General features: G+C 37.2%; 1 protein-coding gene across 1 annotated transcript in view; it reads left to right on the top strand.

Moving 5' to 3' along the window:
- MEI4 (meiotic double-stranded break formation protein 4) overlaps positions 1-15,747 on the top strand; it is a 180,063-nt gene that overhangs the window by 25,859 nt on the left and 138,457 nt on the right. Inside the window, exon 2 of the mRNA XM_030314578.1 lies at positions 4,860-5,395. Within this exon, the coding sequence (XP_030170438.1) occupies positions 4,860-5,395 (536 nt within the window). The remainder of the gene's footprint in view (positions 1-4,859; positions 5,396-15,747) is intronic.

Consider the following 15,747-nt stretch of genomic DNA (forward strand, 5'->3'; position numbering starts at 1 on the left):
GTCTTTGAGGTCCAGGATAGAAGAGGGACTACAGGATATTTTAGACAGAATCTGTAGTTTTAGTTGGTATCTTATTTTATGTACTTTGACATCTGATGTCACACTTCAGCATAATTTAGACTCTTGGTGCCTATTATCATTTAATAACAATGGGTAGTATTTCTGAGCACTTAATATGTGCTGTACTCTGCTCGATTAGGATGTGTGTGCACATTCTTTATTATCTCTTTCAATCTAATGACACACGTGTTGGTTGGATCATATCAAATGACTTGGAGAGAAATTACAGCCCTCTGTCCCTTCAGCCCAATAACAAATTAAGAGAGAAGCGTTATTTGATTTCTGCTTCACCTTAGTCCCTCCTGAAAAAAACAGGAATTACAGAAAGTTGCAGTAAGTAGCAGGGCTTCATCTTCTCTTTTCTCCTTTGGGTCCGATGCTTTGTTAGTCCAATTTCGAGATTTACTTTGAGAAAAGTTATCCAAGCAAGTGAGTAGCATCTGAGTAGCATGAGTTATATAAGGCTCCTTTAAGGAGGTATGTACAAGAAGCTGGTGTGGGGACACAGGGACACTTTTGGTGTGGTTAGAAGTGATTGGACTTGGAACTGAGTAATTGGTTTTGCTTATCCCTCGGTGGCTTTTCTTAGACCTCTTAATCAAGTTGAGCCTGCGTTTCCTTATTGCTAAATTAGGGATAATAATAACACATGTTCAAAGGTTGTTTGAAACAACAATCGAATTATTATCATGAAACTGCTTTGTAAAGTGAAATGTGAATATAAGATTCTTGTATTCATTTTGACAAAGTGACTTTAATACTGTTAAGTCTATATTTCATAAAAATCTCACTGTGGCCCTCTCTTGAGGAGTTTGTGCATTCCTTTTGGGCACTGAAAGGACATTCCTCTCTGTGTGGTTTTCTGCATTGGTGTCTCCAATATATGCCCTCATCAGCCTTTTCTGAACAGCCAGGAAGAATGACGGTCAGTTTGTGCATTTCTATGCCTGTAGCACATGCATGGGTAGAACCACTCCCTGCAAATATGTACCTATCAGCACAAGAAAGAGATGAGATGGAGTGGTTGTGACTTGCCAGAAGGTGCACCACTGCGGAGTAAAAAGCAGAAATAAAACAGTGTTTTGCTTCCCGGTATAGTTGTTAGGCGAATTCATTTTATGTCTTCCCTGAAATCATCACGCATGAAGTTCATTCAGCTTACTTGATGGAAAATTGAGTAGGTTCATAAAATATTTAAATTTGTGTTCATTTTCTTAGTAAAGAACCATTTTGAATTCCAGAAAAATATAATCTACCTAAATAATTACTGTCATCCCCACCCTTTACTTTTGTGAAGAGTGAGAAGTCATTTCAAATATTTATTCTTGCTCATAAGATAAAGAAACTGTTGGCTTAAAACAAGCAGACTGCGTGCCTGTTTTAGTATAGAAATAGCCACACGGGGGTGCCTGGGTGGCGCAGTCGGTTAAACGTCCGACCTCAGCCAGGTCACGATCTCGCGGTCCGTGAGTTCGAGCCCCGCGTTAGGCTCTGGGCTGATGGCTCAGAGCCTGGAGCCTGTTTCCGATTCTGTGTCTCCCTCTCTCTCTGCCCCTCCCCCGTTCATGCTCTGTCTCTCTCTGTCCCAAAAATAAATAAACGTTGAAAAAAAAAATTAAAAAAAAAAAGAAATAGCCACACGTAGTTAAAAGTTTTGCTGGTAGTTTACTGTTTGGTTATGGCCACATTTTTGGTTATAGTAGGCACTTGTTAATGGAATGAAGTGTAAATTAAAGCCTGATCTTCCGATTTTGCTTCATCATCACCTTCTAATTGTACTGAAGGACTAAAGAGCAACAAATCAGATAGATTTCTAAATCTAAGGTGGGAGGGTAGATTTTCCTTTCATTATTCTTCCCATGCCCTGTTCAATGAGTCTCCCCCTGTCTTTAACTTTAAAAGATGACTATTAGGTGAGATCTCTTTTAACTTCCTGTATGCTAGGGGTTTCTTTCTTTCTTTCTTTCTTTCTTTCTTTCTTTCTTTCTTTCTTTCTTTCTTTCTTTCTTTTTTCTTTCTCACCTCTATACATTCTCATTCTCTTTCCTTCAGCCTCAGAAGAAAATAAATAAAACTTTTCCATCGCTAAGGACAACCCATTCACTGGGGTCTTTGACTCTGTCTCCCTTTGCCTTTCCCAGGGCCAAGCCCCACCTGGCTTTTTTTTTTTCTTTAATGTTTGTTTATTTTTGAGAGAGAGAGAGAGAGAGAGCGCGCGAGAGAGCGCGCAAGCAGGGGAGGGGCAGAGAGAGAGAGAGACAGAATCCAAAGTAGGCTCCAGGCTGTGACCTGTCAGCACAGAGCCCAAAGCAGGGCTTGAACTCATGAACCATGAGATCTTGACCTGAGCTGAAGTCAGACACTTAACCAAGTGAGCCACCCAGGCACCCCACCTGAATTTTTAATTTTTTCTCATATCTCCAGATTTTGCTTCTGTGTTATTTTTTTTTTCTTCTTAGTCTGTTAATTGCTTGAGTTTCTCCCAATTTGACATACAACATTTGCCTGTAATTACTCTCCCATTTTATACTCTACTGATACAACTCCTCAGAAGCGTTGGCTTTTCTTCTCAGACTTTCTGCCCAGTCACTCCCATTGCACTCTGGCCTCTGTCCACCACCCTGACTGGCCAGAGTTTCTGTGGATACAATCACTGGTGATTTTCTAATGAGTGATTCCAGCATATTTTTTTCAGCTTTTTGTTTTATGGACTTTTATACTATATGTAATTCTTCTTCTTGAAACTTTTTCTTGACTTTCATAACACAATCACTTTTTAATGTTTATTTATTTATTTTTGAGAGAGAGAGAATGCAAGTGGCAAGGGAGTCCCAAGCCGACTCTGCACTGTCAGTACAGAGCCCGATGTGGGGCTCAAATTCATGCACCCTGAGATCATGACCTGAGATAAAATCAAGAATCGGACACTGAAGTGACTAAGTCACCCGGGCACTCCCATAACAAAATCATTTTTATTATTCCTTTTGTACCTCTTTAATTGTTCCTTCTTTGTCTTCTTAGTAATTGTGTTATTTTTCTTTACTCAGCCCTCAAATATTGATACTCCTCAGTGTCCTTCTTTGATCTTGTGTTCTAGTCACTGCTGATACTCTGTCCAAGTGATCATAACCATTTTCATAACTGCAGATATCACCTACACACTGATGATTCCTGAAATGTATTTTTAGTCTAGACCTGTTCCCCACCTATAGGCTCATGTGGCCAATTTCCAGGTGACTCTCTTTGCCTAGACTTCCTCCAGTTGCTTCACAGTTTACAAGACCAGACCTGAATTCTCATGATTTCTCCTAAGCCAGGTTTTTTGTTTGTATTTTTACCATTTCAGTTAGTAACACTGTCCTCTCCCCAGCCACCTGAGTCAGAAACAAAGGATGCATTTATTCCTTCTCCCACTTCATTGTGCATATCCAGCCAAACCACTGGCTTCTAGGTTCTAGTTTGAGGTTTTGTATTTATTTCCCTAGTCAGTTCCTCCCTTTCTCTTCCACAGCAACTGCTTGGTTCATTTCTTTAGTCATCGGCTATTAGGACTAATAGAGGTGCCTTTTAACTTGTTCTTCAGTGTCATTGTGTCCTCCTCAAATCTGCCCTTCACACAGCCAACAGAGTGAGTGATCCGTGAAATGAAAAATAAGACCATTTCACTTTCCTGCATTACCATTTAGTGTCCCATTCCTTCTTTCCTTGCTGACAGCAATATTTCCCAAACTTGGCTTCATAGACATATGCATGTGCTTTAGAATGTTCAATGAGAATTTCTCAATTTTGCATGTATATTTTACTGATAATCATTTTACAGATGATAACCTTATTTGTGCTTATGATGACATCTCTGTAAAAGAATGACCTAAAATTACTAAGTTAGCTTTAACTGCAGTATTTCTCAGCCAACGTCAGAAGATTCTAGTGTTTTACGACATACTTTCAAGGATCTATGAGATCGAGTTTTATCTATCCATCTGTTTATCTCTCCATACAGATATGGGTATACTTGAATAATTATAAGTATGTATGCATATAGAAGTTGCTTATAGATACTGATTTTTGTATATCAGGTATATGTGTGGATGTGTATATAATTTTTCCAAAGGGGTCTTACATAATTCAAGTTTGAATTACACTCACTCTACACTGGCCTCTACATATTTATTTTAGTATCTTGCCTTATATTTTTCTGTAAAGGAGTATCAAACCACTTGTGGGTCCTTATATACACAGGGCTTTTCTTTTCCTTCTTAAATCTGTGCTTTAGCTCTTACCCCTTTGGTATATGGAATTCTCTTCCTGCATTTCCCTAACTTTTCACTTTGAGCTCCTACTTATGCTTTATAAATTAGTTCCACTATCTCCTCTTCCAGGATGCACTGATCCAACAGGGTGTGCTGTTCAGTGGTCCTCCTGTTTTCATAGTGCCCTGAGTAAATCTCTATCTCTGGATACACCATATTGCTTTGTAGTTACCTTCTTCAGGTCTTGTGGTTTCTTCTCTGTATCTTTCAAGCATGGCACATAGTTGAATGAGAGATAGTGACCTGAAAATATATGGGGGAATCACCTTTGATTTCTATTAGTAAAGAGAAAGATCTTTCTATGGTCAGCTTAAGCAATTTCTGTCAGTTTCTCTTCTATTTGATTTTTTTACACCCCTGGTTTTTAAATGCTTAATATGTATCTGCATGCTTCATTTAGTATTTTAAGTTAGGAAAATCAATGTCTAGTGTTTATATGAAGAAATTTTAGCAATAGAAAGGTAACACTTCTAACCTTTCTGTTTCCAGGAGACCCATCTTCCCAATTTCAAGCTCAGGAATCTAGCAGTTCTGAAAATACATTTAATCTGCTGGAAGATTCTGGGTGTGATTTATCAAATGAGCAGAGAAGTGAACCTTCAGAGATGTCCCAGAATTTTGTGGAGAGCTGCACCCCCACACCCCCTCTACCACTCCCCATTGTGAGAAGACATTGTGCCACTCTGGAAAACCCTCTGTCTTCCCACATGCAATTCTTGCAACATCTACTTGAACTGAAGAACTTGACAGAATCAGGGAGTCTGAAAACAGACTTAAGCCACTTTGAAAATGACTTTTCCACAGTATCTCATTCTGTTTGTCAGTTGCTGGATGGCCTGATCACTTTTTACCGTAAACCCAAATTTCCTTTTTCGAGCTTTTGGACAGAAGCTGTTGATACTTTAGCTGGACTGATCAGTGATTGTAACTTATCTAATCGTATTCTTAAAAAGTGTTCCAAGAAGTTGGAAGAATTTGAGAAAACCCTACTACAGGTTATTTTAAGGAGCAACCATATAAATCGGGTAAGTATAAAATATCTTCTATTCATGAAATAATATGTCCGTATTTTTTGTGAACATTCCCATTGGATAATATCAATTGCTGTCCCTTAGACTTGTGGCTCAGAGTCTCCAGGTAAGACCTTCTTTTGCAGCCATCTGCAGCTCTTATCCATTGTCCTGTCCCCTTCTCTGGCCTCTGATTGCTAACGCATCATTCTCTACCTAGGTGCCTACCTCCAGCTTGTGCATCTCTACTTTGAGTTATATGCCTTGTTTTTTATTGGTATCCTTGAGTTATTATCTTCTTTTGTTTCCCCCTGCCTACATTTACTTCCTATTGCTCAAAAAATCTCAATATTTTTCAGAAAACCGCTAGCACTTACGGTTTCCCAATCTATAACTTCTCTTGAGTGTTAAATTCCTCATGATGGATTACCTGTACTGTATTGAATTTGTTCTTTTTCTGGCATTGACTAGCAGATGCCTGGAGGTCAAAGAATATTTTTCTCTTCTTTTAGAAATTTCATTGTAAGTGGTATAATACCTCATGGACCCTCTGCAGTTGTGGATTCAATGAGTAAATCAGCTGAAGAACATATAATATATGGATTTATTATGTTTTTTTCTTATTTATTTAACAAAGCTTAGTAAGGTTGACTCAGAGATTCTTTTTTCACAAGTGACATTGAGGTAACCTGACATCGTTTTGTGGTTTGGCTCTTGAGACATAATGGATGGTTTCTTTTTTGTATTACTTCCTATCTTTCTTCCTATCTGATCCTTTATTTGGGAAACTCCAAATGCATTTTAATCCTTCTAATTGACTACTAAAAATACCCACAGAGGAGACTAAAAGGTCTATCTAACTTACTAACTGTATTTCACTGTAGGAAGAAAGTTGTTAGACCTTGTTTCTTCTGATACATCATTGTCAAGTGTTTGTCCTCAGTGCCCTTATCTGAATGTTGTACAGTGTAGGCTTTACCTGAATTTTTAAGACACTGACAAAATTTGAACTAGTTGTCACCTAATTGTTGCACATACATCTGTTTTTTTCGCCTCTATTAATGTATGATTTGACCAATATTATAGAAAACTTGACAATTAAGCTTTTGGCATTTGTGAAAGATACTGAATTTTCTGTCTGGCAAACTAATTTTTTTTTCTACCTGATATGGTCAATCAGGAATTAAATATCAGATTTTTCATAGTAGTATCTGAGGTATATAATCTGTTTCTTAACCATTAATAAATATCTCCTACTTAATATTTCTTAATATATTGTTGCATTCTTTTAAAACTACTTTAAGCAGGTTTTATATTGACTTGGAACCTTCTAGATATTGGAAGGAATTGATTCTTTATCAATTACCAGATGATGCGTATGTATTTTTTTCAGTCTAGTCTTTCACTTAAGGATTAGACTACACAAGAGTAGCCTTGGTACTTGTATGGAAGGAAAGGAGTATGTAGAAGAATCTTGTGTTGGTACAGATGGATCTGAAGAATATTTTCTATACCATTTGTCATGGTTCCAGCTGTTGTTGAATAGTTGGTCTGCAGTGGGGGAGTGAGTGAATGAATGGCTTTGTTGTTTTTTTTTTTTTTGAGAGGTAATTGTTGTATTTAGAGAAAGTAGAATCATAAAATTGCTCACTGCATTTGCAATTAGGATGATAACTTATACATAAGTTTTAATGACACTGTCTCTGTTTTTTTTCTTACCAGTAAAAGCTTCTTAGATAAAACCATTCAAACTTTTGTTGTCGTTATTGCAATCATCATCATCGTCCAGATATGTTCATAAAGCTTCTTTATTAGAAAAAATGACTAATGATTGCTCTTACAAATGCTTTTTTTTTTGTCTTTCTTTTTTAGTTTGAAGAAAGAATATATTCTGATGTGAAATCTAGATAGCTCCTATCATTGCATTTTTTCACTGATACTATTTTGGATTGATTAAAACAAAAAAAAAAACATAGTTCAGAAAAAATTTTGCTTTTTGGAAAAACCTGTTCCCATAGATTGGAAGTGTTCCCATAGATTGGAAGTTGTATTGCTTAGAAATTTGAGCCCTGCTATCGATTTTGTTAAAGTAAACTTCTGTTTGTGCAGTGTGATAGGAAATAAGAAAAGTTGTGGTATGAATTGAGTCTGACAGAGGGATTTCATGTGTTTACAGTTCATCTATAGCCAGGTTTTAAATAAAATATGTATCTTTTACATGCTCTCAATACAGATAGTAGTAAAATTATTCTGACCATAGCTTAGTTTTTCTTTAGTGATCAATAAGAAGCTGCTATCTTTCAAAATCTTGAGGTTGTTATTGTGAATGTCACTTATGTTGGGGCTGTATATACTCAAGAGATAGGAGGTTGAAGTGAGACACCATGGAAATTGTCTTGAATAATTCCCTAATATTAGCTTGGTTGAAATTATTAGTAAGTTTGGGGTAAATATATGTGATTTGTGGTTTTTCAGATTAGGATAAATCCTATTTATTTTTGTGCTATTTTGCGCTATAATATATACTATATTTATTTAATAACAAATGTTTAGGAATTGTTATCTTAGTGCTATGCCTGCATCATATTTTTAGGATAACCACTAGTGTGGGACTAGAAGGTGTAATTCACAGTGACATATCTGACAGGTACAGAAGATATGTATCTTGAAACCAGATGGCTTACAGAGGTCTGCAGTAGGCTTGCTCTAGGGGTTCTGGGAAGCAGTCTTGACTTAACTTGTCTTCTACTTATAGGCCCCAGCATGGCAAGTACCTCTCACTTGCATATTTGCCTTGGGGTCAGGAATGTGTGCCTGTGAGGTATTTAATGTCCTTTGCTTGACTGATAGCCTGACCTTTCCTATATTTCCAGACCCCAAAATGTGTTTATTTTTACTATTAGGTATTTCTTCCACTTATTTTTTCACAGGCCAGGATACTATCATAGAAGTTTAACAACAGAATGCTTATGAGTCTATTTAGATTTAGCAATGGTCTCTTTGTCTTAAATTTCCTTTGTTTTGAAAGATGGGAAAGATTATATTAAGGTAAATGTCAAAATGTATAGTTATCTTTGAGTTTTCAGGTACTTAGCATTTATTGCTAAATCTTAGAGGTATAATAGTGAATTACCTAGAAAACTTTGTCTTCAGTTTCTTATTTCTTAAACCATAAAACAACTCTTGGACATATTAGCTGTGAAATTGAAAAAAAAAATAAAACAATTTACTGTCAAGTAGATATTAAATTAGAATCTTTCACATGTATAGTAGGCAGAATAATGGTCTGCCAAAGATGTCCACATCCTAATCCCTGCCTGGAATTTGTGAATCTTTTATGTTGCATGATGGGTTGGGGGTAGGGGATTAAGGTTGCTGACCTTGGGATGAGATTAGCTTGGATATCCTGTGTGCCAAATACTTACACAGGTTTTTGTAAGTGAAAGAGGGAGGCAGGAGAGTCGTCCAGGTGGGAGAGGAATTTGAAGATGCTGACTTTAAAGAAGTCAGAAGGGGCCATGAGCCTAGAAATGCAGGTTGGACAAGGCAAGTAAATGAATTCGTCTTGAGAGCCTCCACAAGGAATGCAGGCCTGGCAACACCTTCACTTCGGCCCAGTGAGACGCACTTCAGACTCCTGACCTCCAGAACCGTGGCTGAATAAATTTGTAATCTGGGCCAAACTAAGACTGTGGTAGTTTGATACAGCAGCGATAGGAAATAATACACTATTTTTACAGTGTTTTCACATCCATCATGTCATTATATATTTATACAATAACTCTGTGAGATGGGCATCATTGCCATTTGTTAGATAAGAAAAATGAGGCTTAGAGAGATTTGCCCAAGGCCACCAAGCTGGTTAGCACTGTGAACGCTAACACCTAGTATGAGGTTTGAATGTGGCTGTGCTTTCCCTCTTCATTCTCCCTCCTCAAAACCCTCAAATTTGGTAAAATTGACCCAGATTCTAGGATATATGCGGATATTGCTTGTATAATCCCCCACTCCAGCTCCTTAGTGCACTGCTCAGAGACCAGAACTACCAGATCTTTACTTCTGTTCTACCACCATTTACACCTCTTTTTTAAAAAAATTAAAAGTCTTACACTGCTGTTTCTTAGGTCATTCATTCACTCGTTCGTTTTTGTTTATTTTTTAGTGAGCTCTGTGCCCAATGTGGTGCTCAAACTCACAATCCTGAGATCAAGAGTTGCACACTCTATCTAGTGAGCCAGCCAGGAACCATGGTTATTTTATTTTTTATCTGTTCACTTTGTATCATGGAAGGTAAAAATTTATGTCTTATGTCACTGCCCTCCTCTACCTACTCTCCAAGCATAGGTTTCGTTAAATCAGTATTACATATTTATATTAAGTATGTAATTTTATTAGCACTGAGACATACAATACAGAATGATTTCCTTTTTGTACAACTTTTTTTTTAAAGATAATAGCTTAGAATAATTTCCCCCCCTATTTGCTTAGTTTTCTATGTACCCATAATTGATTCTTCTTTCAAATACTTTGCTAGGATTGTAAACATCCTCTTAGTGTGGCCAAACAAAGTAAGCCATTTATCAATTTGATCTTTTATTTTTAAAGAAACACCTTCTGGAGCCCTCCATCTTCCTGTTCTAATCTGGGCCGATGCTCCTGTGTCTGCTGCTCGGCGTTACTCTAGGGACTCCTTTTCCTTTAATCACCACCTGGAATTCCTTCTGCTGCTTTCTTGTGTCCTGTCTTGTCGTCTCTGGATGTCATCTATTACTTTTCTTGGTCTATAACTTCATTTAGTGATGCCCATTCTTTATGAGCTGACTTAGAATGGGTTCATGGAATATAATCTTAAAATATTTGTTTACTTCAAATGTTGTATTCCAACTTCAAACTTTATTGATGGATTAGGATAGATTTCCAGGTTGGAAATCATTTTTCCATATATTTTAAGACATTTTTCAGGGGCGCCTGGGTGGCTCAGTCTGTTAAGCATCCAACTTCGGCTCAGGTCATGATCTCATGGTCCGTGAGTTCGAGCCCCACGTCAGGCTCTGTGCTGACAGCTCAGAGCCTGGAGCCTGCTTCAGATTCTGTGTCTTCCTCTCTCTCTGACCCTCCCCCCATTCATGCTCTGTCTCTCTCTGTCTCAAAAATAAATAAACATTAAAAAAATTTTAAAAAAAGACATTTTTCTACTAACTTTTAGATTCCCGTGTTGCTGAGAATTCCAATGTAATTGTGATTTTAATTCCTTGAATGTGACTTAGTCCACACCATCATGTACCCCCAGAAGAATTTAGCATCTCTCTTATTCCTTTGTTTTGTGACTGTAGGATGGTGTACCTCAGTGTGGGTCTTTTAAAATTCTTCTTCTTGAGTCCTTAGTAAGTCCTTGAATCTGGGATTTTATCCTTTGGTTCTGAATTTTTTTTTTAAGTTTTTTCTCATATAATTCTGTCTTCTCTGTTCCCTTTCTCTAGAACACCTCTTGGTCTAATCCCCTAAATTTCTTTTCTCTTTCATTATACTGTTTATTCTTTTTAATTTTTGTTTTTTTCCTGGGAGATTTCCTCCACTTTTTCTTCTAGCCAACTATTGAAATTTTTATTTCTGCTGAAATATTTTTAGTTTCTATGAGTTCTTATTCTCTTGATTGTTCCTTTTGATGGCCTCCAGTTCTTGTTTTATATCAATAAGATATAAAATGTGTATATTTTCTTTGCTCCCTGCTTTGCGTCTGTTTTCTTCTAGTCTTGATTTCTCTATCTCAGTTGATATAATCTTCATTTTTAAGGGTTTTATGGTGCCTTGAGCGAATCTGGAAAGATGGGTTAGACGTAAGATGGCCACCTGACAGATAAGTTGTAGAAGTGTGCTGAGTGGTATGGAAGCTGCTTGGGAAGAGCCAGTGAGGCAAGAGAAAGCCTGGAGAGCCCTGGAATGGCCACAGGTTTCATTTGGGAAGGAGTGGAACTCAGTAATGAATGAGCCTAATGTGATGGAGAAGGACCAGGTCATTAAGGCTCTTGTATGTGCTGTTAAATATTTGAGTGTCTTGTGGTGTACAATTAAATATTGCATGCATAATTTTGTATATAGAAGCATGTGCTCTTTTTCCTAGGAAGGTGCTTATAGTTTTTATATGATTCTGAAAGGATATTGTGATCCTCAAAATAAACATCTCGGAAATCATTTGGACTGATTGGCACACTTTGCTGAAATGAATCGTTTCTTCTCATCCAGTTCTACCCAATTTTCAAAACATGGCTCAAATCTTGCTTTACTCATAAATTATTTCTTATCAATCTGATCCAAAAATGGGCCTCTCTTCTAAACTTCTGTAGTGATTATTATCTACAATATTCACTTTTCAATTTGCCACATGCTGTCTTATTTTGGCTTATCTGATATGACTTGGTTTGAAAAAATATTTACTTTTCAAATGTTTTCATCACAGAGATTAATAGCTTAGGTTAGAATCCCCAACTTTTATTTGTTAGTTGTCACCTTACAAGTTAACTAACCTCAAGTACCACATCTACGAATGGAGATAATAAATATGATTACCTCCTAGTGATGAAGTTTTGGGGTGATGGGGGGGTGGTCCAGAGCCAACAGCCAAGAAAGAATTCTTAAAGACATCTTTGGTGCAAAAAGGTGTTTTTATTAAAGCATGGGGACAGGACCTGTGGGCAGGAAGAGATGCACTGGGGTCGCCAGGGGTAACTCATTATATACCCTCAGGTTGGGAGGGGGTCAGGGATAGAGGAAGTCTTTAAGGAATTTTGGAAGCAAGGTTTCTGGGACCTTGAGGAGCTAGCTGTTGCTATGGAAATGCCATTTATTACCGTTTAATAAAACCTCAGTCACGAGACCCTTCAGATGCATATTGGGGGGCCATAAGTTTGGAATAAGATTACCAGCATATATCTTGGGGCAGTTAAGATAAAGGAAGCAGACTTACAGGATCCTCGAGGTTGGGATAGTGTTAAACTAAGATTCTCTTTTGCCCCCAGCAAAGTGTCATCATCGAGGAAGCTGAGCTCCTAGAGGGAGGTCATTTTGTCCGTCTCAAGGACTTGTCAGTGTGCTGTAGGCAGTAAGGGAATTTAATTTTTCATTTGCCTTAGTTTCCCACATTACCATGGCAACACTTAAACCCCTTTCTTTTGTTCTTGGGTAGCCAGGAGTGTCCGAGAACTATCACAGATATTCCACCTGGGGGTCCTGGTGTATGCTGTTAGCCAGTATTTTGCCCTCAGCTTGCCCCATGCTCCCTCATCACAGCGCCCCCCAAATGAGGTATTTTTTGAAATGAAAATAAGACAAAGTAAATGACAAGTAATACTTCATAGGTCCTCATACCTTTAAATACCATCTTCTGACTTTTGGTCAAATTTTTGTGTATGGGACCTCCCTTATGGCAGCTCTGTGTTATTGGCACTATAATAGCATTCCTGAAACACCTCTGTGTACCAGATAGCTGGTATCATCTAGTGATGTCACTATCCAGCCCCAGTCACAGCTGCCCACTGACTGATGAGCTTAGTAGGCATCACGGGGTTTTTTTCTATTTTAATTACAGAAAATCCATTGTAAATGGACTATTTGAGTGTCATGGTTTCACTTATCCTTTGCACCAATCCCTTCCTGTAGAGCTCCGTTGGGTTGCATCTCTTATCTTGTAGTTGATTTTGTAGGATTTTGTAGTCGACAAGTCCCTCTTAGACTGCCATATTTGCTTAGATCACCAGTGATATGGCCTTGAGGAAGTATATGGGTAAATCTGAAGATACAGTTCCTGAAATCAAATGTATTGTTCATCAGTGTGTACCTCTTAGTTGTATCTTAAAGCTCATTCATCCCACAATTGTATCAACCTGTAGAACCTATTAACTTTTAATTCTGTTCCAGTAGCAATATTTGTTATTGATTTCTCTGCTGTGAGTTAGGACATCATTTTAGTAATGACATAGGCTTTTGCTCCTGCACTGAGTTTTCCAAAGAGCCTTATGGTCTGCTGCTTCTGTTTTTGTCATAGGTGTTCATCAGTTTCTTGCAGTTTGCCTCGAGGATTTTTAAGGCTGCTCACAGTTTGTTTTGTTTTAGGATATTCCTGGGGAAATAAAAGTGGAATTGAATGTTGAGGCCCCATTCTTGATCTCGTCTTTGTGCAGAGCTGTATTTAAATTAAAAAATAATAAAGAAGGAAAAATCCAGGCTAACATTCCTACAGCTGTACTTTATTTTTTTATGAATATAATTTATTGTAAAGTTGACTTATGTACAACACCCAGTGCTCATCCCAACAAGTGCCCTCCTTAATGCCAATCACCCATTTTCCCCTCTCCCCCACCCCTGCATCCACCCTTAGTTTGTTCTCTGTATTTAATAGTCTTTTATGGTTTGCCTCCCTTCCTCTCTGTTTGTAACTATTTTTTCCCCTTCCCTTCCGCCATGGTCTTCTGTTCACTTTCTCAACATCCACATATGAGTGAAAACATATGATATCTGTCCTTCTCTGACTTATTTCACTCAGCATAAACCTTCTAGTTCCATCCACTTTGCTGCAAACAGCATGATTTCATTTTTTCTCATTGCCAAGTAGTATTCCATTGAATATATAAACCACATCTTCTTTATTCATTCATCAGTTGGACATTTAGGTTCTTTCCATAATTTGGCTATTGTTGAAAGCAACTACAGCTGTACTCTAATAAGCATTTACTGAAACAAGTTGTATCATAAACTCAAACACAAATCTTAATACTTACTTTGATCACTGCATCAGTGTATAAATCAAACAGTTTTTGGATGTTCAGAACAGTGTTTCTGAACACTTTCAGTGCTGATGCAGAGGAAGGAACAATAGAGCAGAACTTGGTTCTTTCAAGGTATACTTTATAATCCAACATCTCTTCCTGAGATAATTAACAGCAGTCTACTTTCATATTATACTTTATGGTTTTTAAAGCACTTTTATCTGGAGTTTATTATTTGTTCAGGCAACAACTTTGTCATGGGTATTAATACTATCTTCAGTTTATAAATGAAAAAATTGAGGGCAGGCAGGTTAAATGACTCATTTAAATTACTTAATTAACCAGTCATGGAAGACCTGGGTCTCAAACCTATGTATGTGACTACAGATACCTCCCTCATTCTTCTATATCTTATTTCCATATTAATTTATTTTTCAATTTTTACATATTTTGAGGGGAGAGCAAGAGTGAGCGAGCAAGCAGCAAACAGAGAAGGGGCAGAGAGAGAAGGAAAGAATCCCAAGCAGGTTCTATGCTGTCAGCACGGAACGCCACATGAGGTTCAATCCCATGAACAGTGAGATAGTGACCAAAATCAAGCTACTAACTGAGCCACCTAGGTGCCCCTCCATCTTAATTAAAAAAAAAAAATTCCATACACTTTTGTCCCAAATGCAAAAGAAATGAATTGACTTCAGTTTATGGGTTAAAAATGTTAGAAATCAAAGACCTTACCAATATGTCTCACAATTTTATAATGAGAAGTTTGTTTGGGTAAGTTGCTGCATTTTATTTAGTACAGAGATTTGTGTTTACAGAAAGCATAAAAGAAAAAAAAAAACTACCACTGTGTATTACATTGTAGGATCACCTGTTCCTTGTTTTCATTTTCTTTTTTGGCTATAAATAACATATCTGTTGAAAACTTTATAACCACATATATATTCTAGTTTCTAATTGAATATAAACTTTGTGGTTTTGGTTATGTCTACATAAAGATAGAAATGTTTTCCTCTCTGCTTTAACAATATTGTGAAATACATTTTAAATTTTCTTGAAGCTTTATACATGAGATTTTGAAGCTATCATTTAGTTCAGTTTCTCCATTGAGTTCAGAATCTGCTTAAAGTAACTCCCCTCCCTGCTCTGCCCATAGTTATCAATACTTTTAAGAGTTTGGAAAAACTTAATACATAGCTATCAGATGTGAGGCCTGGAAAAATCAAACATTTCTGAGAACATGAAATTGCTTCTCATTTATTTATAGGCATAATGGTTTTAAAGCAGAACATTTTGAGCATACAGAGATTAACCATTAACCCACTTACTCTTTTATTCCATGGTGCTGTTCCAGGGCTAGGTCTCTAAAATGAAACATGGGACTCTTCTCATGTGCTGGGTACTGTCACAGATGCTGGATATAGTCTGGTAGACTAATGAGTCCCTGCCAAGGGTAACTAATAATCCAGATGGCCATTGAATAAATGAACAAGTGATGTAAACTCATGTAAAAATTAACAGGGTACAACGGGAGAGAATAAAAGAATAGACATAATTTAGATTGGTGATATTTGTGAGGTTTCACGGAGGAAGTAGCTTTAAAAT

This window comes from Lynx canadensis, chromosome B2 (genome assembly GCF_007474595.2).
Source record: "Lynx canadensis isolate LIC74 chromosome B2, mLynCan4.pri.v2, whole genome shotgun sequence".
Classification (NCBI taxonomy): domain Eukaryota; kingdom Metazoa; phylum Chordata; class Mammalia; order Carnivora; family Felidae; genus Lynx; species Lynx canadensis.